At 44.2% G+C, this 22419-nt stretch overlaps 1 protein-coding gene across 2 annotated transcripts in view; it reads right to left on the reverse strand.

Moving 5' to 3' along the window:
• Positions 1-266: 266 nt before the first annotated feature.
• The window catches only part of LOC124550610 (probable 4-coumarate--CoA ligase 1), a 565543-nt gene continuing 543390 nt past the window's right edge, over positions 267-22419 (reverse strand). Inside the window, exons 8-9 of one of the 2 annotated variants that reach the window (XR_006967727.1) lie at positions 1085-1578; positions 267-894 (exon numbers count right to left, since the gene is read on the reverse strand). Coding sequence is in view for 1 of the 2 variants with exons in the window: in XM_047125329.1 (XP_046981285.1) it covers positions 1273-1578 (306 nt within the window). In the remaining variant the exon portion in view is untranslated. Of the gene's footprint in view, positions 1579-22419 lie in introns of both variants that reach the window. The other variant, XM_047125329.1, reaches the window with a different exon arrangement.

Genomic DNA, 22419 nt, shown 5'->3' on the forward strand with positions numbered 1-22419 from the left:
TATTGTTTGGTTGGGCATTCATGAAGTAATTTCATGTAAATACAAAACTTTGTAAATTTGAAAAAGAGGTTGTGGTGACTGACAGATCTGTTGCAACACAGTCAGATAAAATATAGTATTTTTTAAGCAGAAGCAAAAACAGCAACATTACACACACATTTATCTTCCCCATATCTCTCACCTGCATTTACATTTGGTCCTAGGCGCACAGAAAATGGACTACATATGAAAAGGCAAACTTTATCTACACAATATTGCATTGAGGATGGTTTATACATACCTTTATTTGTACCAAATTACGTAACACACATTGCATATATACAACATTATAACACTGACAGAAAGACTACCAGTGATGTGTGATAATAAAAATAATTTTTACATTTATGTGTTGATTACTTACACACCATATGTACATAAACATATACAAATAAACAGCTCTATTCATATAATTAGAAAACATACACAGAAAATAAAAAATAGCTACTGAATTAACTATAAAAAAGGAATGACTTCAATAACATAATAATACAGTAACATCGAACATAAGAACAAGTAATAGGGAAAGAAACAAATTTATTACACAAAGATCATCTGTAATAAGTACTGGCCTGGAAGACTTACTGATTTTCATAAGGTCTTGTCATCGTACACTGTGAAATATAAAGTATACGACTGAATGTAGTCAACAAAATTTGTCTTCTCAAATATCACATTTCATAATTTGTATCAGGGGATGCATTCAGAATGTAATATTTCTTATAATACTGAACAGCAGAGCTTTCTGTATGGAGAACAGACAGTATTATTTTCTTGCTACAGTGGTAAATGAAAATATAAGTGGAAATTAAAATTTGTTCCACTTTTTTCTTGTCAAACAGGTTCACAGTTGTGCTGAAACAAATAACAACCTTCCATTCAAATATAGTGGCAGACAAAAATAATAATTACACAAGTATTACATAAATGTCTGAAACTTCTATTCCTCTCTGCTTGTTTATAACATAAATACTCAAAGAATAGCCTAGGGATGTGTTCATTTTGGGTGAAACATGTTCTTGACTGATATTTCAGTATAACTTACATTGCCTGCAAATGCACCAGAACACACATGTAGCACCAGGTTAACTCCAAACAACAGCCTTGTCTGCAGCATCAAACTGTGTAAATCAACAGTTCATATCTTAGTTCATTTGATTTATAAACAATACAACAGATTCTCACAGTGAAAGCTGGAACAGAATGTAACGGCTGCATTTCTCTTATGTTAATTTATACTAGTCCATCTTCCTTTTTATTCTTCCATGAGCCATCTCTCAGTTGAGCACGCAGTACTTTACCAGATGGATTGCGTGGAATTTCACTGATAAACTCTACACCGCCAGCAAGGCGTTTATAACGGGCGACTCGGGGAGTTACGTGTTCTTCGACAGCCTCGGCCGTCAACTTCTGCTCAGATTTGAGTACGATGAATGCCTTTGGCACCTCTCCACTAATCTCATCTGGCATACCAACCACTGCAACATCTGCTACTTCAGGCAACTCCATGATGATGCTCTCGAGTTCTGTTGGTGACACCTGAAATGGAAAAAGTCATTAGATTTGTGTCAGAGTTACAGAGAGCAGTGGGTTGCAAAGAAAATGTATTACATTGTACAGCACTATGGAGAAGAGTTTCAGAATACTATCTGCTCACACCACATTTCTTTTATCAATACTGGTTTTGCTCATATACTATCTGATAAGAAGTATCCACACAGCTATTAGTGGAAATTAATACAAGAGGGGTCCACTCTTCACCTCTATGACAGCTCGAACCCTGCTGCAGGCACTTTTAACGAGGTGTCAGAATGTTTGCGGAGGAACAGGATCCCATTCTTCCTCGAGAGATGAAAGTGGAGACGGTAGCGACATTGGATGTTGGGGTCTAGAGTGAAGTCAATATTCTAACTCATCTCGAAGGTGTTCAGGTTGGGACTCTGGACAGACCAGTCTCTTTCAGCAATATTATTGTCCACATAGGGTAGCCTCACAGATGTTGCCTTATGACCGAGAGAATTGTCACACTGATACGGTCATTCTTTCCAAAGGCTTCCTTTACTGTACATAGTACTGTAAAACAAGTTCCATACCCTTCCCACTACTGCTATTCTACTAACACCAATATACTACCTGCATCCTATTATTATACTGGTGGGTCCACCTCCTGTGACGTCTAGTGGTCAATTCCACATTACATAGGTGTGGGCAGATACATTTGATCAGATAATGTACCGTTGTACACCATTCTTGTATTTACACTTACATGTCAGTGTAAATGGAGATATTAATCAATGGACAGAGAACTAGCTAGGCATATCTTTCAGTTTTGTTTAAATAACTACAGAGGCTTCCTTACTGTATAATATACAACTATAGGAAATCAATTGTTATATGCAGAACAAGAATACAAAAATTCAGACAATTTATGAAAAGGTAGGATTAAAATATACATTTTTTTTTACCGTTGCTACATTGTACCAGACAACTGGCACAGATCACAACATTTGCAGAAAGTATGTAATGTATGCCATTGGTTTTGAACACACATTACCACACAGAGAGAGTTTTGAGCACAAAAGACAGTAAAAAATCTGCTTTAATTCTGTATCAGAATTTTTAAATTTGCTAAAACAGTAATTTTCCTTCAAAGATAAGTCAGTCAGCTACATGTAGAATGTAAAAATGCTTATTCATTTTACTTTTTTGTTTATTTTGCATGTTATGTTACACTGACTTGCCCAATAGCACTAGTACATAAACCTTTACAGTATGCTAAAGCTGGACCAATAAATACACACCACAAATGATCCAAATGAAATCGACCCCCCACCAAAATGCTGGCATTTTGAAATCAGTTTCCTGATAGACTTTAAATAAACTGTAGTAATATCCACAGGCTTCCGCAGAAATTTTTCCAGGAGGGGACAAGATTGGAAACTTGTCATTTTTTACATAACTGACTCAGTGAGTCTGAAAAAAAGTTATTCTCCAAGAGCTAAATTTGACATGTATACAAGACTTGCTGTACCCCAGAAGCTTGAAACTTATCTGTTTAGTGTCTTTAAGGCAGTGCACATTGGTGATTACACTGTAAGAATATTCAGTGATACATGCAAAGTACTTCTTTTTATGTTATATGGATGCCAGTTTTTGACTTAATGATTTGAAATTACATTTTTATATGATTAAATCCATGGTATCTGCCAAGTTATGATGAAGAAAATACCCACAAAAATAAGTTGGGTTCAAACCGAAAATTAAAAATCTGAAATAGACAAAAAAGTTGATATGATAAAGAGAAAATATCAACAAAAATGTCACAGTAATACCCCTCAAAATGGAGAAACGGGGAATAAACATTTAAAAATGCTTATTCAAGTTTGACACCATATATAACACTCTTTTTGATCATAAAACTTAATGTGTGTTCATGTTAATAGATTTATTGTGTTACTTACATGATTTCTGTTTCTTAGTGTAGACTTGAATAATGAATTTGAACAAAATGTGTTTTTGAAAGCTGCATGTTTTTGGGTTTGGTTAGGTAAGGTGTAGGCCAAAGCCAGTAGTCGGCTAGATGGAGGTGTGAAGCCTCTGAAAACTATCCTCATATTTGCCAGAAGAATCAACTCTTAGCAGCCTACGACTGCTCCAAGCTTATCTTCACCTCTTCAGTTTTTCATATTATTGTGCAGCATGCCAACTGGAATGCAGAATACGAGGGTCATTGCAAAAGTCACAGCAACTATTTTTTGTCTCAGAAATGGCAATGAATTATGCAAATGGAAGATTAGTTCATATGTAGGTATTACATGTATGGAGATGGCTGAACATGCATGCACGCACGCACGCACGCACGCGCGCGTGTGCGCGCGCGCACACACACACACACACGCACGCACGCATGCACGCACGCACACACCACCACCACCACCACCACCACCACCACAAAAAGTTCATAAATACATAGTACAAGAAAAAAAGATGAAAAAAAGTTTATCGTTGCGAACGTATTCTACTGCCAATTGTAACTGTACACAATAATACATTCCTAGGAATTCAACTGGATAAAAATTTATCATGGGGCCCATATATACAGAACCTTGCAAATTAATTAAATAGCTGAACATTTTCAGTGAGGATATTGTACAACCCTACCAGTATGGTGAAAAGTAGTATAACACAGATACATTGAGTCATTAATAAGGTAAGAAACTGTATTTTGGGATAACTCAAACCATGTGTGTGGAATAGTAAACCTTCAGAAAATCATCACTAGAAGTATGCGCAATGTAGGATGAAGAAAATCACATTGCCCATTCCTAAAAAACCTAAGTATATTATGTGTTCTCTCACTATACATCTATGAGCTGATTACCTTTGTGCACAGTAACTTTGGTTTATTTGTAGCAAGCCATTTTCAACATGATTACAACACCAGAAATCAAAGTAATTTTACGCTGCCCATCCACTGTTTAAAACTCCATGCTAAAGCCTCCACAGTACATGAGTATGAAAATTTATAACAAAGTGAAAGGAAGAGAATTGCTCAGTACAAGTTTAAAACCTAGAGTAGAAATGCTACTGTTAAGTAGAAGAATTCATGAATGATGACTTGAAAGGATTTGGCACAATTTTGCATGAATATAGTGACAACTAAGAAAACTCAAGTTGCATAGTGATTGCTAAAGTTATAGTGTTTTTCGTCTTAGTTGGCAATTTTAAATCCTCTGTTTAGTGGAGTTGCAGGCAGTGAATGCTAGTAATTTGCATGGATTGTGTGATGAATAACTAATCTGTATCCATACTCCCCTCCCTTTGCAGATGCCTATTGTAACACTCATCTATAAAATTGGAGATAAGCAAACAACCTCCAATTACAAACTTATATCACTCTCCAATCTTTTTGAAAATGTTTGAGAAAGTGGTCTTACATAGAATAGTGACTCAATTAACGGGGCAGAATTTGGTAAATGCCATAGAATAGTGATTCAATTAATGGGGCAGAATTTGGTAAATGCCACTCAATTCAGCTTTTGCTAAGGGTCCTCCACAGAGAAAGCAATATGAGACCTAACAAATTAAGTCTTGACAGAGATAAACAAGAAAAATTGTACTGTTGTAATCTTTTGTGACCCGATTTTTAAAAAAAAAAAAAAAAAAAAAAAAAAAAAAAAAAAAAAAAAAAAAAAAAAAAACCTGTGGGTATCGTTGACAGTCTGTGTCACAGGCATGAAAACAATTTCAGGAGGGAAAAACATAACATGTGGAGTGTCACAAGGATCAGTAATGTGTCCACTGTTGTTTCTAACACATACATAAATGATGTTCCAATGACACTAAAGGGCATTTCAGAAACTCTGTTTGCTGGTGACATATAAGCATACTAATCTGGGGTCCAATCTCAACCTTAGCATATGTAGCTCAAACAATCACTGTATGGGCTTGCACTTTCATTCTTAATCTTGCGTAGACTCATACCAGATGATTTAAAACAAGCAAAAATTACCTGCTAGCCTCTGAAAGTATTTGGTATTTGTATGGAGTGTAGCCATGTATGGAAGTGAAACATGGACGATAAATAGTTTGGACAAGAAGAGAATAGAAGCCTTTGAAATGTGGTGCTACAGAAGAATGCTGAAGATTAGATGGGTAGATCACATAACTAATGAGTAAGTATTGAATAGGATTGGGGAGAAGAGGAGTTTGTGGCACAACTTGACAAGAAGAAGGGATCGGTTGGTAGGACACGTTCTGAGGCATCAAGGGATCACCAATTTAGTATTGGAGGGCAGCATGGAGGGTAAAAATTGTAGAGGGAGACCAAGAGATGAATACACTGAACAGATTCAGAAGGATGTAGGCTGCAGTACGTACTGGGAGACGAAGAAGCTTGCGCAGGATAGAGTAGCATGGAGAGCTGCATCAAACCAGTCTCAGGACTCAAGACCACAACAACAACAACAGCCTCTGAATTAGATATTAGCAGTCATATACAAAATGAACACCCTACATAAAATTCCTTGGGATCCAGTTAGCATATTCTGCCATTAGAAGCTTTTCTCGGTGTGTTTACCTAAACACAAGGGCGTTGGTCTATTTTGGATATTTTCAGTCCTTGTTGCCTTATGGAATTATTCTCAGAGACAGTGCACCGGTTTTAATTGCCAACTATAAAATTATCTGTGATCTGCACAATCACAATAAAAGACAGAAGAGTAATTTTCATGTAGACTTTGACATTTTGTCTTTGGCACAGAGTGGAGCTGTGTACACTGGTGAGAAGAAATTCTACAAGCTCAAGCTCCCACCTGACATAAAGAAAGAAGTTGGACATCTCTACCAATTCCAAAGAAAAACAGAAACATGCATCACTGGCATCACAATCTATAGAGTCAAGAAATGAAAAGTTCTGTTAGCTACATGGCAAGTGAAACTGTTTGTTGAAAAGTTGTGTAACAAGTAATAACGTACTGTAAATAGTCCTCATTATTTACAAATGTAGGTAAATATTTTCTTTAAGAATAACATTGTAATTACAGAAGCTACCAACTAACAGCAGATGAAAAGCAGCTATCTACTAAACCTGAGAAATTTGCAGTTTCTCAAAATAGCAGCTTTAGTTGGTTAAATTTAGCTGGCATCATCATGATTTGTATTAAGTAGTATAGTGATCATTTAATATTAATATATGCTACTGGCCATTAAATTTGCTACACCACGAAGATGATGTGCTACAGACACGAAATTTAATCAACAGGAAGAAGATGCTGTGATATGCAAATGATTAGCTTTTCAGAGCATTCACACAAGTCTGGCGCCGGTGGCGACACCTACAACATGCTGACGTGAGGAAAGTTTCGAACCAATTTCCCATACACAAACAGCAGTTGACCAGCATTTCCTGGTGAAACATTGTTGTGATGCCTCGTGCAACAAGGAGAAATGCGTACCATCACATTCCCGACTTAGATAAAGGTCGGATTGCAGCCTATCGCGATTGCGGTTTATCATATCGCGACATTGCCACTCGCATTGGTTGAGATCCAATGACTGTTAGCAGAATATGGAATCGGTGGGTTCAGGAGGGTAATACGGAAGGCCGGGCTGGATCCCAAGGGCCTCGTATCACTGGCAGTCGAGATGACAGGCTCTTATCTGCATGGCTGTAATGGATTGTGCAACCATGTCTCGATCCCTGAGTCAACAGATGGGGACATTTGCAAGACGACCACCATCTGCACAAACAGTTCAATGATGGTTGCAGCAGCACAGACTATCAGCTCGGAGACCGTGGCTGCGGTTACCCTTGATGCTGCATCACAGACAGGAGCGCCTACGATGGTGTACTCAATGACGAGCCTGGGTGCACGAATGGCAAAACATCAGTTTTTTGAATGAATCCAGGTTCTGTTTACAGTACCATGATGGTCACATCTGTGTTTGACGACATCGCGGTGAATGCACATTGGAAGCGTGTATTCGTCATCGCCATACTGGCGTATCACCCTGCATGATGGTATGGGGTGACATCGTTTACGCGTCTCAGTCACCTCTTGTTCACATTGACAGCACTTTGAACAGTGGACGTAAAATTTCAGATGTGTTACAACCTGTGGCTCTACCCTTCATTCGATCCCTGCGAAACTCTACATTTCAGCAGGGTAATGCACGACCGCATGTTGCAGGTCCTGTACGGGCCTTTCTGGATAGAGAAAATGTTCGACTGCTGCACTGGCCGACACATTCTCCAGACCTCTCACCAATTGAAAATGTCCGGTCAATGGTGGCCGAGCAACTGGCTTGTCACAATACGCCAGTCACTACTCTTGATGAACTGTGGTATTGTGTTGAAGCTGCATGGGCAGCTGTACTTGTACACGCCATCCAAGCTCTGTTTGACTCAACGTCCAGGCGTATCAAGGCCGTTATTATGGCCAGAGGTGGTTGTTCTGGGTACTGATTTCTCAGGATCTATGCACCCAAATTGCATGAAAATGTAATCACATGTCAGTTCTAGTATAATATATTTGTCCAATGAATACCCGTTTATCATCTGCATTTCTTCTTGGTGTAGCAATTTTAATGGCCCGTAGTGTACTATAAGCATTAAGTTTCTTGAGGTTCTGTGTCTTTTGTTGGTGTGTACCCTGAGTCATTCCACATCCCTGGATGTACTCCTTCCTCTTCTTCTCCTCAATGGAGAAGTAGCTATTTGCATTGATCTAACTAGATTACCTGATGTAATTAGGAAGATTATCTGACAAAAGGCATCTGGCAATTGTCTGACTCCTCCACCTACAAGATCTGCCACACTGATCCTTTCCCAGAAGTCCAGTATAGCCTCTGATCCCCAATCAAAACCTTAGGCACATCCCAGAATCCCTCCCCTGACAAAATTCACTAATCTGACAGTACTGGACATCTCATTCTAGCTAATTACTGTGCTCCCACCAAAGGATCTCCACTCTTACTGGCCGAAACCTCCAACCGATTGCCAGTATCCTTGCCTCCCACGTTAAAGATATGAACACTTCTTTCACTGACTGTCAAGATTCTCCAAACCAATATCACCTGGATCTCTACTTATCACTGTTGATGTAACTGCTTATACACCAACATTCCACATGCCTGCTGCTATCAGACACTTCTTCTCCTGATATCCTCCCAACTCCCAACTCACTACCCCATTCCTTATAAATCTGACTATGGTCAGGCCACTGGCAGAACATCCCTAACACTTCAAACAGTGGTCCTGTGTAGCTCTCCTACAACTCGAGGTTACATGTGGTCATCCAATAAGCAACCAACACAGTTAACAACAAACGGCTGCATAGCAGCACCAGAAACATGGCCACCTGACCCTTAACAATAACTACACCTTCACTCATAACTACTTCTCCTTTGATGGGAAGATACAAAAACAAATCTGCAGCATGGTCACAGGAAACCTCCTATGCCAATCTGTTTGGCGGCCGCATAGAGCAGTGGCTCCCAACCTTTCTTTGACTACAACCCCTGAGTACAATCAGATATAAGCTGGTAACACCTCCCCCCCCCCCCCCCCCCCTCCTCCACTTCCAACACCATCGCCACCTAAGCAACTAACTACACTCCTGGAAATGGAAAAAAGAACACATTGACACCGGTGCGTCAGACCCACCATACTTGCCCCGGACACTGCGAGAGGGCTGTACAAGCAATGATCACACGCACGGCACAGCGGACACACGCCGTCGAATGGCGCTAGCTGCACAGCATTTGTGCACCGCCGCCGTCAGTGTCAGCCAGTTTGCCGTGGCATACGGAGCTCCATCGCAGTCTTTAACACTGGTAGCATGCCGCGACAGCGTGGACGTGAACCGTATGTGCAGTTGACGGACTTTGAGCGAGGGCGTATAGTGGGCATGCGGGAGGCCGGGTGGATGTATCGCCGAATTGCTCAACACGTGGGGCGTGAGGTCTCCACAGTACATCGATGTTGTCGCCAGTGGTCGGCGGAAGGTGCACGTGCCCGTCGACCTGGGACCGGACCGCAGCGACGCACGGATGCACGCCAAGACCGTAGGATCCTACGCAGTGCCGTAGGGGACCGCACCGCCACTTCCCAGCAAATTAGGGACACTGTTGCTCCTGGGGTATCGGCGAGGACCATTAGCAACCGTCTCCATGAAGCTGGGCTACGGTCCCGCACACCGTTAGGCCGTCTTCCGCTCACGCCCCAACATCGTGCAGCCCGCCTCCAGTGGTGTCGCGACAGGCGTGAATGGAGGGACGAATGGAGACGTGTCGTCTTCAGCGATGAGAGTCGCTTCTGCCTTGGTGCCAATGATGGTCGTATGCGTGTTTGGCGCCGTGCAGGTGAGCGCCACAATCAGGACTGCATACGACCGAGGCACACAGGGCCAACACCCGGCATCATGGTGTGGGGAGCGATCTCCTACATTGGCCGTACACCACTGGTGATCGTCGAGGGGACACTGAATAGTGCACGGTACATCCAAACCGTCATCGAACCCATCGTTCTACCATTCCTAGACTGGCAAGGGAACTTGCTGTTCCAACAGGACAATGCACATCCGCATGTATCCCGTGCCACCCAACGTGCTCTAGAAGGTGTAAGTCAACTACCCTGGCCAGCAAGATCTCCGGATCTGTGGATCTGTCCCCCATTGAGCATGTTTGGGACTGGATGAAGCGTCGTTTCACGCGGTCTGCACGGTCAGCACGAACGCTGGTCCAACTGAGGCGCCAGGTGGAAATGGCATGGCAAGCCGTTCCACAGGACTACATCCAGCATCTCTACGATCGTCTTCATGGGAGAATAGCAGCCTGCATTGCTGCGAAAGGTGGATATACACTGTACTAGTGCCGACATTGTGCATGCTCTGTTGCCTGTGTCTATGTGCCTGTGGTTCTGTCAGTGTGATCATGTGATGTATCTGACCCCAGGAATGTGTCAATAAAGTTTCCCCTTCCTGGGACAATGAATTCACGGTGTTCTTATTTCAATTTCCAGGAGTGTAAATGAAAAATAATTTTCTTTGAACTCTTATTTTCAAAATGATGAAGAATAAATAATATTTAGATTCCATAGGGACTAATGAGTCATTGAGACCATTGGTACAGCTTATACTAATAACTGTTTTTTTATATTTGTTTGTACTCAGACATTGTACAAAACAGATAATGCTCCAAATCTATTCAGTTCCTCATTTTTACTTTCATTGCTATCATAATCAAAAATCTAGTTTCACATTGCTAGAATCATTGATGAAGCATTTCCCAGTGCATCACAAATGCTCTTTACAACTCCTTCTCGGTACATTAAGTTAACTACTCACATTGAGGGTACGCACTTTTTACAAAACACGCTTCCCCTGCACCACTCCTTTCCTTAGCAACACTTGCTTCGCCTGCACCCTGTGCCCCATTTAAAAACAACCAAGTTAAAATGTATGCACTGTAGGTCAATGTTTGTAAATGACTTGATTGCCACATTACTCCTTCTAAGCTGGCAGAAATTGGAATACATCCAGGCTGCTAATGCTTCACATCTTACCACTATAATAATAATAATAATAAATGTACGGCACTATTCTAGCCCTTACGTCGACACTGTTTTGTTGTGCAATTTATGGTCTATTGCAGGAATTGTCCAGAACTTGGAGAAGAGATTTTCAATATAAAAAAACCCACATCCTTTCGTCTTTCCCTCTCCTTCCCTCTTTCCTGATGAGGCAACAGTTTGTTGCGAAAGCTTGAATTTTGTGTGTATGTTTGTGTGTCTGTCGACCTGCCAGCACTTTCATTTGGTAAGTCACATCATCTTATATATATATATACTCACACACACACCCATCCACACATATACAGACAAATATGTCTGCTTGTGTCTGTACATGTGCAGATGGACATGCGCGCGTGTGTGTGTGTGTGTGTGTGTGTGTGTGTGTGTGTGTGTGTATATATCCTAAAATCCACAAACCCAATCATCCCGGCTGCCCCATTGTAGCTGGTTACCAAGCCCCCACAGAACGTATCTCTGCCTACGTAGATCAACACCTTCAACCCATTACATGCAGTCTCCCATCCTTCATCAAAGACACCAACCACTTTCTCGAACGCCTGGAATCCTTACCCAATCTGTTACCCCAGGAAACCATCCTTGTAACCATTGATGCCACTTCCTTATACACAAATATTCCGCACGTCCAGGGCCTCGCTGCGATGGAGCACTTCCTTTCACGCCGATCACCTGCCACCCTACCTAAAACCTCTTTCCTCATCCTGACCCACAACTTCTTCACTTTTGAAGGCCAGACATACCAACAATTAAAGGGAACAGCCATGGGTACCAGGATGGCCCCCTCATACGCCAACCTATTCATGGGTCGCTTAGAGGAAGCCTTCTTGGTTACCCAGGTCTGCCAACCCGAAGTTTGGTACACATTTATTGATGACATCTTCATGATCTGGACTCACAGTGAAGAAGAACTCCAGAATTTCCTCTCCAACCTCAACTCCTTTGGTTCCATCAGATTCACCTGGTCCTACTCCAAATCCCATGCCACTTTCCTTGACGTTGACCTCCACCTGTCCAATGGCCAGCTTCACACGTCCGTCCACATCAAACCCACCAACAAGCAACAGTACCTCCATTATGACAGCTGCCACCCATTCCACATCAAACGGTCCCTTCCCTACAGCCTAGGTCTTTGTGGCAAATGAATCTGCTCCAGTCCGGAATCCCTGAACCATTACACCAACAACCTGACAACAGCTTTCGCATCCCGCAACTACCCTCCCGACCTGGTACAGAAGCAAATAACCAGAGCCACTTCCTCATCCCCTCAAACCCAGAATCCCCCACATAAGAACCCCAAAAGTGCCCCACTTGTGAGAGGATACTTTCCGGGACTGGACCAGACTCTGAATGTGGCTCTCCAGCAGGGATACGACTTCCTCAAATCCTGTCCTGAAATGAGAACCACCCTTCATGAAATCCTCCCCACTCCACCAAGAGTGTCTTTCCGCCGTCCACCTAACCTTCGTAACCTGTTAGTTCATCCCTATGAAATCCCCAAACCACCTTCCCTACCCTCTGGCTCCTATCCTTGTAACCGCCCCCGGTGTAAAACCTGTCCCATGCACCCTCCCACCACCACCTACTCCAGTCCTGTAACCCGGAAGGTGTACACGATCAAAGGCAGAGCCACATGTGAAAGCACCCACGTGATTTACCAACTGACCTGCCTACACTGTGATGTATTCTATGTGGGAATGACCAGCAACAAACTGTCCATTCGCATGAATGGACTCAGGCAGACAGTGTTTGTTGGTAATGAGGATCACCCTGTGGCTAAACATGCCTTGGTGCACGGCCAGCACATCTTGGCACAGTGTTACACCGTCCGGGTTATCTGGATACTTCCCACCAACACCAACCTATCCGAACTCCGGAGATGGGAACTTGCTCTTCAATATATCCTCTCTTCCCATTACCCACCAGGCCTCAACCTCCGCTAATTTCAAGTTGCCGTCACTCATACCTCACCTGTCATTCAACATCATCTTTGCCTCTGCACTTCCGCCTCGACTGACATCTCTGCCCAAACTCTTTGTCTTTAAATATGTCTGCTTGTGTCTGTATATGTGTGGATGGATATGTGTGTGTGTGCGAGAGTATACCCGTCCTTTTTTCCCCCTAAGGTAAGTCTTTCCGCTCCTGTGATTGGAATGACTCCTTACCCTCTCCCTTAAAACCCACTTCCTTTCGTCTTTCCCGCTCCTTCCCTCTTTCCTGACAAAGCAACCGTTTATTGCGAAAGCTAGAATTTTGTGTGTATGTTTGTGTGTGTGTGTCCCTCTGAACTGCAGAGATGGGAACTTGCACTCCAACACATCCTTTCATCCCGCCATCCCCCTGGACTGAACCTACGTTAAACCACCTCACTCCTATTTACTCTTCAGTCTTCTCCTCTTTCCCTTTCCTCTTTAGCCATTCACGCATCTTTTCATCCTACATAGTTGCGTTTATCTTTATACTATATACCTCTTCACTTCTGTGTGTGTGTGTGTGTGTGTGTGTGTATATATATATATATATATATATATATATATATATATATATATATATATATATATATATATATATTCGTTAGTATTTGTTTCACATCCATATATATATATATATGGATGTGAAACAAATACTAACGAAGAGATAGAGGGGCTGGCCAGTACTTACCTCAGCTCAGTACAGCCGATAGATACACAAAAAACAGAACCAAAAATTTACGTTCCTAGCTTTCGGAACAAATGTTCCTTCATCAGGGAGGAGAGAGGGGAAGGAAAGGGAAGAATGGAAAGTAGATTCAGTTACTCACAACCCAGGTTATGAAGCAACAGGGAAAGGAAAACAGGGAGGGTAGCAAGGATGGAGGGATGGTTGTCAGAGGGAAGCCAAAGATGTTCTACTGTAAGTACTGTGCCAGCTTCAAACCAAAGAGGATGAATACAGAAGTGAAGAGGTATATAGTATAAAGATAAACACAACTACGTAGGATGAAAAGATGCGTGTATGGCTAAAGAGGAAAGGGAAAGAGGAGAAGACTGAAGTGTAAATGGGAGTGAGGTGGTTTAACGTAGGTTCAGTCCAGGGGGATGGCGGGATGAAAAGATGTGTTGGAGTGCAAGTTCCCATCTCTGCAGTTCAGAGGGACTGGTGTTGGGTGGAAGAACAAATGGCACATACAGTGTAGCAGGTTCCTAGGTCCCTAGAATTATGCTGGAGGGCATGCTCCGCTACTGGGTATTGGACATCTCCTAGGCGGACAGTTCGTCTGTGTCCGCTCATGCGCTCAGCCAGTTTAGTTGTTGTCATACCGATGTAAAAGGCTGTGCAGTGCAGGCATGTCAGTTGATAAATGACATGTGTAGTTTCACATGTGGCCCTGCCTTGAATTGTGTATGTTTTACCAGTAGCGGGGCTGGAGTAGGTGGTTGTGGGGGATGCATGGGGCAGGTTTTGCAGCGTGGTCGGTTACAGGGGTAGGAACCGCTGGGTAGAGAAGGTAGTCTGGGAATATTGTACGGTTTAACAAGGATGTTATGGAGGTTAGGGGGGCGATGAAAGGCAACTCTGGGTGGTGTGGGGAGAATTTTGTCAAGGGATGATCTCATTTCAGGGGTTGACTTGAGAAAGTCATATCCCTGGCGGAGTAATTTGTTGATGTTTTCGAGGCCAGGATAATATTGGGTGACAAGGGGGATGCTTCTGTGTGGTCTGGGGATAGGAACATTGTAGTTTGACGGGGCGTAATGTATTGCTCGGGAGATCTGTTTGTGGACAAGGTCTGCAGGATAGTTGCGGGAGAGGAAAGCACTGGTTAGGTTATTAGTGTAATTGTTGAGGGATTCGTCACTGGAGCAGATACGTTTGCCACGAATACCTAGGCTGTAGGGAAGGGAGCGTTTGATGTGGAATGGATGGCAGCTATCAAAGTGAAGGTACTGTTGTTTGTTTGTGGGTTTGATATGGACAGAGGTGTGGATGTGAGCTTCAACAAGATGAAGTTCAACATCCAGGAAGGTGGCTTGGGTTTTGGAGAAGGACCAGGTGAAATTCAGATTCGAAAAGGAGTTGAGGTTATGGAGGAAATTAAGGAGTGTTTCTTCACCATGAGTCCAGACCACAAAGATGTCATCTATAAACCTACACCAGGCCAGGGGAAGCAGCTATTGGGTCTTCAGGAAAGCCTCCTCCATGCGGCCCATGACGAGGTTGGCATAGGACGGAGCCATCCTGGTTCCCATGGCCATTCCCCTGATTTGTTTGTAGGTCTGGCCTTCAAAAGTGAAGTAATTATGCGTGAGGATGAAGTTGGTAAGTGTGATAAGGAACGAGGTTTTTGGAAGATCTTCAGGTGGGCGTTGGGAGAGGTAGTGCTCAAGGGCAGAGAGACCATGGGTATGTGGGATGTTTGTGTAAAGGGATGTAGCATCTATGGTGACAAGAAAGGTTTCAGGTGGGAGAGGAGTGGGAATGGATTTGAGGCGTTCTAGGAAGTGGTTTGTGTCTTTGATGTAGGATGGGAATCTGCGGGTGATAGGTTGGAGGTGTTGGTCTACCAGAGCTGAGATACGTTCTGTTGGGGCTTTGAAGCCTGCCCCAATGGGATGGCCAGGATGGTTCTCTTTGTGGATTTTGGGTAATAGGTAGAAGGTAGGGGTACGTGGCTCAGGTGGAGTGAGTAAGTCTATGGAAGACGTTGTGAGGCCTTGTGAGGGACCTTGGACCCCCAACATCACCCCAGCTGAATCCCGTGCCATTAAGGAGCTGAAAATAGACCGCTCTATTGTCATCCTCCCGGCGGATAAAGGCTCCACAACTGTCGTACTTGACCGTGTGGAGTATGTGGCAGAAGGACTGTGTCAACTCTCCGACACCTCAACCTACAAAGCTGTTACCCAGGATCCCATTCCCTCCATCCAGACTGAGCTGCAGAAAATCCTAAAAATCCAAGGTCCCTCACAAAGTTATCAGAACTAGACGAAACCATTTTGTCTGGTTCTGATAACTTTCGCTTTATTTCCATTTCCGTTTTTCCCACATCACTGATAATTTTTAGCAGCTTCCCACAGGTTTTAACGTCATTATTTCTTCGCCAGAGAATTGTTAGCCTCATTTTCATAATCTGCCACCACAAAACCACTCTTTTTAATACATTTACACGTCGTTTTTCCAAATTTTCCCGAATCTCTCCATCCTTTAACGTGTTTTGGCGGCAACACAACCACCTAACCTTTGTGCACATCGTTGTCTACCAACCCAAGTTCACCACAGGATCAACATAGCCCAGCTTTATCCAACACTTTTTCGCCTTTTTTCACAACAGATCTCCAGTTACTTTCTCCAGTTATTTTCCTTTTCATTTCAACCTCATGTTACACTTTCCACCTTATAATACCATGTCACCCTCACAACACCCCTACAACGGCCCCATTAAGTTTTATTTACATTCCCTCCGCAAACATGTCTCCACCCTAGCCAGATTACGCTCGCATATTTTATTTTCTCAGGCTTGTCTGACATTTGGCATTACCCCCAACGCCCTCACACTTAAAGTTCCCATCTCTGGCTGCAACCCTTCTTTCCATCAGTCCCCATACCAGTTCCAAACTGAACAATCAATTGCCCTCACCCACCAAATCCTTCACCTACACATCAACTCAGCCAATGAACACACCCGTCAACTCCTATCCTTAATAAAAGTCCTCAATCTTTCCTCTCCCACATCCACCTGGCTGTTCAGAGCATCCTCCTACAGGCCAACCGCAAATTAGAACAGCATGCCACCCTTCACCTCAAAAAACTATCCAATCTCCTGGTTTCCCACCTCCGGAAAGGCAACTCACTCACCCTTCACAACCTTTCCAGCAAACCTCAACCTCCTCTCATTGCACACAAACCCAGTCTCTCCCATCTACTCAATCTCCCACTTCCAGCTCCACTCCCTCCAAAACCTCAAAATTCCAATCAACGCAATCTGGAACCACAACACCCCAATTCAGTAGTTAACCTTTCCTCCAAACCTCTCTCCCAATCCGAAACCTCTGTCCTATCCAAAGGCCTCACCTTCAGCCCCACTCCCAGATTCAACCAAACAGCCCTCGTCAAAGATTTACTGTCCTACACTCATACTCTCTGCTGGAAATATCACTTTGCCATGAAGAAAAATGATCCTAATCCTACTCCTAATGATCCAACTCCCCAAGACACTATCCAAATTGAACCCTGCCTGGAACAGTTCCGTCCTCCGTCACAGCGGGACCCACCTCCTCTTCCTCAAAATCACCCTCTCCAAACCTTCCAGGAATTTCTGACTTCCACCCTTGCCTCTCAATCCTTCTTAAAAAACCTTAATCCTACTCCCAACATCACCACTGCTGAAGCCCAGGCTATCCGTGATCTGAAGGCTAACCGGTCCATCGTCATTCTTCCTGCGGACAAGGGTTCCACGACCGTGGTACTTGATCGTTGGGAGTATGTAGCTGAGGGACTGCGTCAGTTTTCAGACAACACCACATACAAAGTTTTCCAAGGTAATCCAATTCCTGATGTCCAGGCGGAGCTTCAAGGAATCCTCAGAACCTTACGTCCCCTACAAAACCTTTCACCTGACTCCATCAACCTCCTGACCCCACCGACAGCCCGCACCCCTACCTTCTACCTTCTTCCTAAAATCCACAAACCCAATCATCCCGGCCCCCACAGAACGTATCTCTGCCTATGTAGATCAACACCTTCAACCCATTACATGCAGTCTCCCATCCTTCATCAAAGACACCAACCACTTTCTCGAACGCCTGGAATCCTTACCCAATCCGTTACCCCCGGAAACCATCCTTGTAACCATTGATGCCACTTCCTTATACACAAATATTCCGCACGTCCAGGGCCTCGCTGCGATGGAGCACTTCCTTTCACGCCGATCACCTGCCACCCTACCTAAAACCTCTTTCCTCATCCTGACCCACAACTTCTTCACTTTTGAAGGCCAGACATACCAACAATTAAAGGGAACAGCCATGGGTACCAGGATGGCCCCCTCATACGCCAACCTATTCATGGGTCGCTTAGAGGAAGCCTTCTTGGTTACCCAGGTCTGCCAACCCGAAGTTTGGTACACATTTATTGATGACATCTTCATGATCTGGACTCATAGTGAAGAAGAACTCCAGAATTTCCTCTCCAACCTCAACTCCTTTGGTTCCATCAGATTCACCTGGTCCTACTCCAAATCCCATGCCACTTTCCTTGACGTTGACCTCCACCTGTCCAATGGCCAGCTTCACACGTCCGTCCACATCAAACCCACCAACAAGCAACAGTACCTCCATTATGACAGCTGCCACCCATTCCACATCAAACGGTCCCTTCCCTACAGCCTAGGTCTTTGTGGCAAATGAATCTGCTCCAGTCCGGAATCCCTGAACCATTACACCAACAACCTGACAACAGCTTTCGCATCCCGCAACTACCCTCCCGACCTGGTACAGAAGCAAATAACCAGAGCCACTTCCTCATCCCCTCAAACCCAGAATCCCCCACATAAGAACCCCAAAAGTGCCCCACTTGTGAGAGGATACTTTCCGGGACTGGACCAGACTCTGAATGTGGCTCTCCAGCAGGGATACGACTTCCTCAAATCCTGTCCTGAAATGAGAACCACCCTTCATGAAATCCTCCCCACTCCACCAAGAGTGTCTTTCCGCCGTCCACCTAACCTTCGTAACCTGTTAGTTCATCCCTATGAAATCCCCAAACCACCTTCCCTACCCTCTGGCTCCTATCCTTGTAACCGCCCCCGGTGTAAAACCTGTCCCATGCACCCTCCCACCACCACCTACTCCAGTCCTGTAACCCGGAAGGTGTACACGATCAAAGGCAGAGCCACATGTGAAAGCACCCACGTGATTTACCAACTGACCTGCCTACACTGTGATGTATTCTATGTGGGAATGACCAGCAACAAACTGTCCATTCGCATGAATGGACTCAGGCAGACAGTGTTTGTTGGTAATGAGGATCACCCTGTGGCTAAACATGCCTTGGTGCACGGCCAGCACATCTTGGCACAGTGTTACACTGTCCGGGTTATCTTGATACTTCCCACCAACACCAACCTATCCGAACTCCGGAGATGGGAACTTGCTCTTCAATATATCCTCTCTTCCCATTACCCACCAGGCCTCAACCTCCGCTAATTTCAAGTTGCCGTCACTCATACCTCACCTGTCATTCAACATCATCTTTGCCTCTGCACTTCCGCCTCGACTGACATCTCTGCCCAAACTCTTTGTCTTTAAATATGTCTGCTTGTGTCTGTATATGTGTGGATGGATATGTGTGTGTGTGCGAGAGTATACCCGTCCTTTTTCCCCCCTAAGGTAAGTCTTTCCGCTCCTGTGATTGGAATGACTCCTTACCCTCTCCCTTAAAACCCACTTCCTTTCGTCTTTCCCGCTCCTTCCCTCTTTCCTGACAAAGCAACCGTTTATTGCGAAAGCTAGAATTTTGTGTGTATGTTTGTGTGTGTGTGTGTCCCTCTGAACTGCAGAGATGGGAACTTGCACTCCAACACATCCTTTCATCCCGCCATCCCTCTGGACTGAACCTACGTTAAACCACCTCACTCCTATTTACTCTTCAGTCTTCTCCTCTTTCCCTTTCCTCTTTAGCCATTCACGCATCTTTTCATCCTACATAGTTGCGTTTATCTTTATACTATATACCTCTTCACTTCTATATATATATATATATATATATATATATATATATATATATATATGGATGTGAAACAAATACTAACGAAGAGATAGAGGGGCTGGCCAGTACTTACCTCAGCTCAGTACAGCCGATAGATACACAAAAAACAGAACCAAAAATTTACGTTCCTAGCTTTCGGAACAAATGTTCCTTCATCAGGGAGGAGAGAGGGGAAGGAAAGGGAAGAATGGAAAGTAGATTCAGTTACTCACAACCCAGGTTATGAAGCAACAGGGAAAGGAAAACAGGGAGGGTAGCAAGGATGGAGGGATGGTTGTCAGAGGGAAGCCAAAGATGTTCTACTGTAAGTACTGTGCCAGCTTCAAACCAAAGAGGATGAATACAGAAGTGAAGAGGTATATAGTATAAAGATAAACACAACTACGTAGGATGAAAAGATGCGTGTATGGCTAAAGAGGAAAGGGAAAGAGGAGAAGACTGAAGTGTAAATGGGAGTGAGGTGGTTTAACGTAGGTTCAGTCCAGGGGGATGGCGGGATGAAAAGATGTGTTGGAGTGCAAGTTCCCATCTCTGCAGTTCAGAGGGACTGGTGTTGGGTGGAAGAACAAATGGCACATACAGTGTAGCAGGTTCCTAGGTCCCTAGAATTATGCTGGAGGGCATGCTCCGCTACTGGGTATTGGACATCTCCTAGGCGGACAGTTCGTCTGTGTCCACTCATGCGCTCAGCCAGTTTAGTTGTTGTCATACCGATGTAAAAGGCTGTGCAGTGCAGGCATGTCAGTTGATAAATGACATGTGTAGTTTCACATGTGGCCCTGCCTTGAATTGTGTATGTTTTACCAGTAGCGGGGCTGGAGTAGGTGGTTGTGGGGGATGCATGGGGCAGGTTTTGCAGCAGGGTCGGTTACAGGGGTAGGAACCGCTGGGTAGAGAAGGTAGTCTGGGAATATTGTACGGTTTAACAAGGATGTTACGGAGGTTAGGGGGGCGACGAAAGGCAACTCTGGGTGGTGTGGGGAGAATTTTGTCAAGGGATGATCTCATTTCAGGGGTTGACTTGAGAAAGTCATATCCCTGGCGGAGTAATTTGTTGATGTTTTCGAGGCCAGGATAATATTGGGTGACAAGGGGGATGCTTCTGTGTGGTCTGGGGATAGGAACATTGTAGTTTGACGGGGCGTAATGTATTGCTCGGGAGATCTGTTTGTGGACAAGGTCTGCAGGATAGTTGCGGGAGAGGAAAGCACTGGTTAGGTTATTGGTGTAATTGTTGAGGGATTCGTCACTGGAGCAGATACGTTTGCCACGAATACCTAGGCTGTAGGGAAGGGAGCGTTTGATGTGGAATGGATGGCAGCTATCAAAGTGAAGGTACTGTTGTTTGTTTGTGGGTTTGATATGGACAGAGGTGTGGATGTGAGCTTCAACAAGATGAAGGTCAACATCCAGGAAGGTGGCTTGGGTTTTGGAGAAGGACCAGGTGAAATTCAGATTCGAAAAGGAGTTGAGGTTATGGAGGAAATTAAGGAGTGTTTCTTCACCATGAGTCCAGACCACAAAGATGTCATCTATAAACCTACACCAGGCCAGGGGAAGCAGCTGTTGGGTCTTCAGGAAAGCCTCCTCCATGCGGCCCATGACGAGGTTGGCATAGGACGGAGCCATCCTGGTTCCCATGGCCGTTCCCCTGATTTGTTTGTAGGTCTGGCCTTCAAAAGTGAAGTAATTATGCGTGAGGATGAAGTTGGTAAGTGTGATAAGGAACGAGGTTTTTGGAAGATCTTCGGGTGGGCGTTGGGAGAGGTAGTGCTCAAGGGCAGAGAGACCATGGGTATGTGGGATGTTCGTGTAAAGGGATGTAGCATCTATGGTGACAAGAAAGGTTTCAGGTGGGAGAGGAGTGGGAATGGATTTGAGGCGTTCTAGGAAGTGGTTTGTGTCTTTGATGTAGGATGGGAATCTGCGGGTGATAGGTTGGAGGTGTTGGTCTACCAGAGCTGAGATACGTTCTGTTGGGGCTTTGAAGCCTGCCCCAATGGGATGGCCAGGATGGTTCTCTTTGTGGATTTTGGGTAATAGGTAGAAGGTAGGGGTACGTGGCTCAGGTGGAGTGAGTAAGTCTATGGAAGACGTTGTGAGGCCTTGTGAGGGACCTTGGACCCCCAACATCACCCCAGCTGAATCCCGTGCCATTAAGGAGCTGAAAATAGACCGCTCTATTGTCATCCTCCCGGCGGATAAAGGCTCCACAACTGTCGTACTTGACCGTGTGGAGTATGTGGCAGAAGGACTGCGTCAACTCTCCGACACCTCAACCTACAAAGCTGTTACCCAGGATCCCATTCCCTCCATCCAGACTGAGCTGCAGAAAATCCTAAAAATCCAAGGTCCCTCACAAAGTTATCAGAACTAGACGAAACCATTTTGTCTAGTTCTGATAACTTTCGCTTTATTTCCATTTCCGTTTTTCCCACATCACTGATAATTTTTAGCCGCTTCCCACAGGTTTTAACGTCATTATTTCTTCACTAGAGAATTGTTAGCCTCATTTTCATAATCTGCCACCACAAAACCACTCTTTT

Source organism: Schistocerca americana, chromosome 9 (genome assembly GCF_021461395.2).
Source record: "Schistocerca americana isolate TAMUIC-IGC-003095 chromosome 9, iqSchAmer2.1, whole genome shotgun sequence".
Lineage (NCBI taxonomy): Eukaryota > Metazoa > Arthropoda > Insecta > Orthoptera > Acrididae > Schistocerca > Schistocerca americana.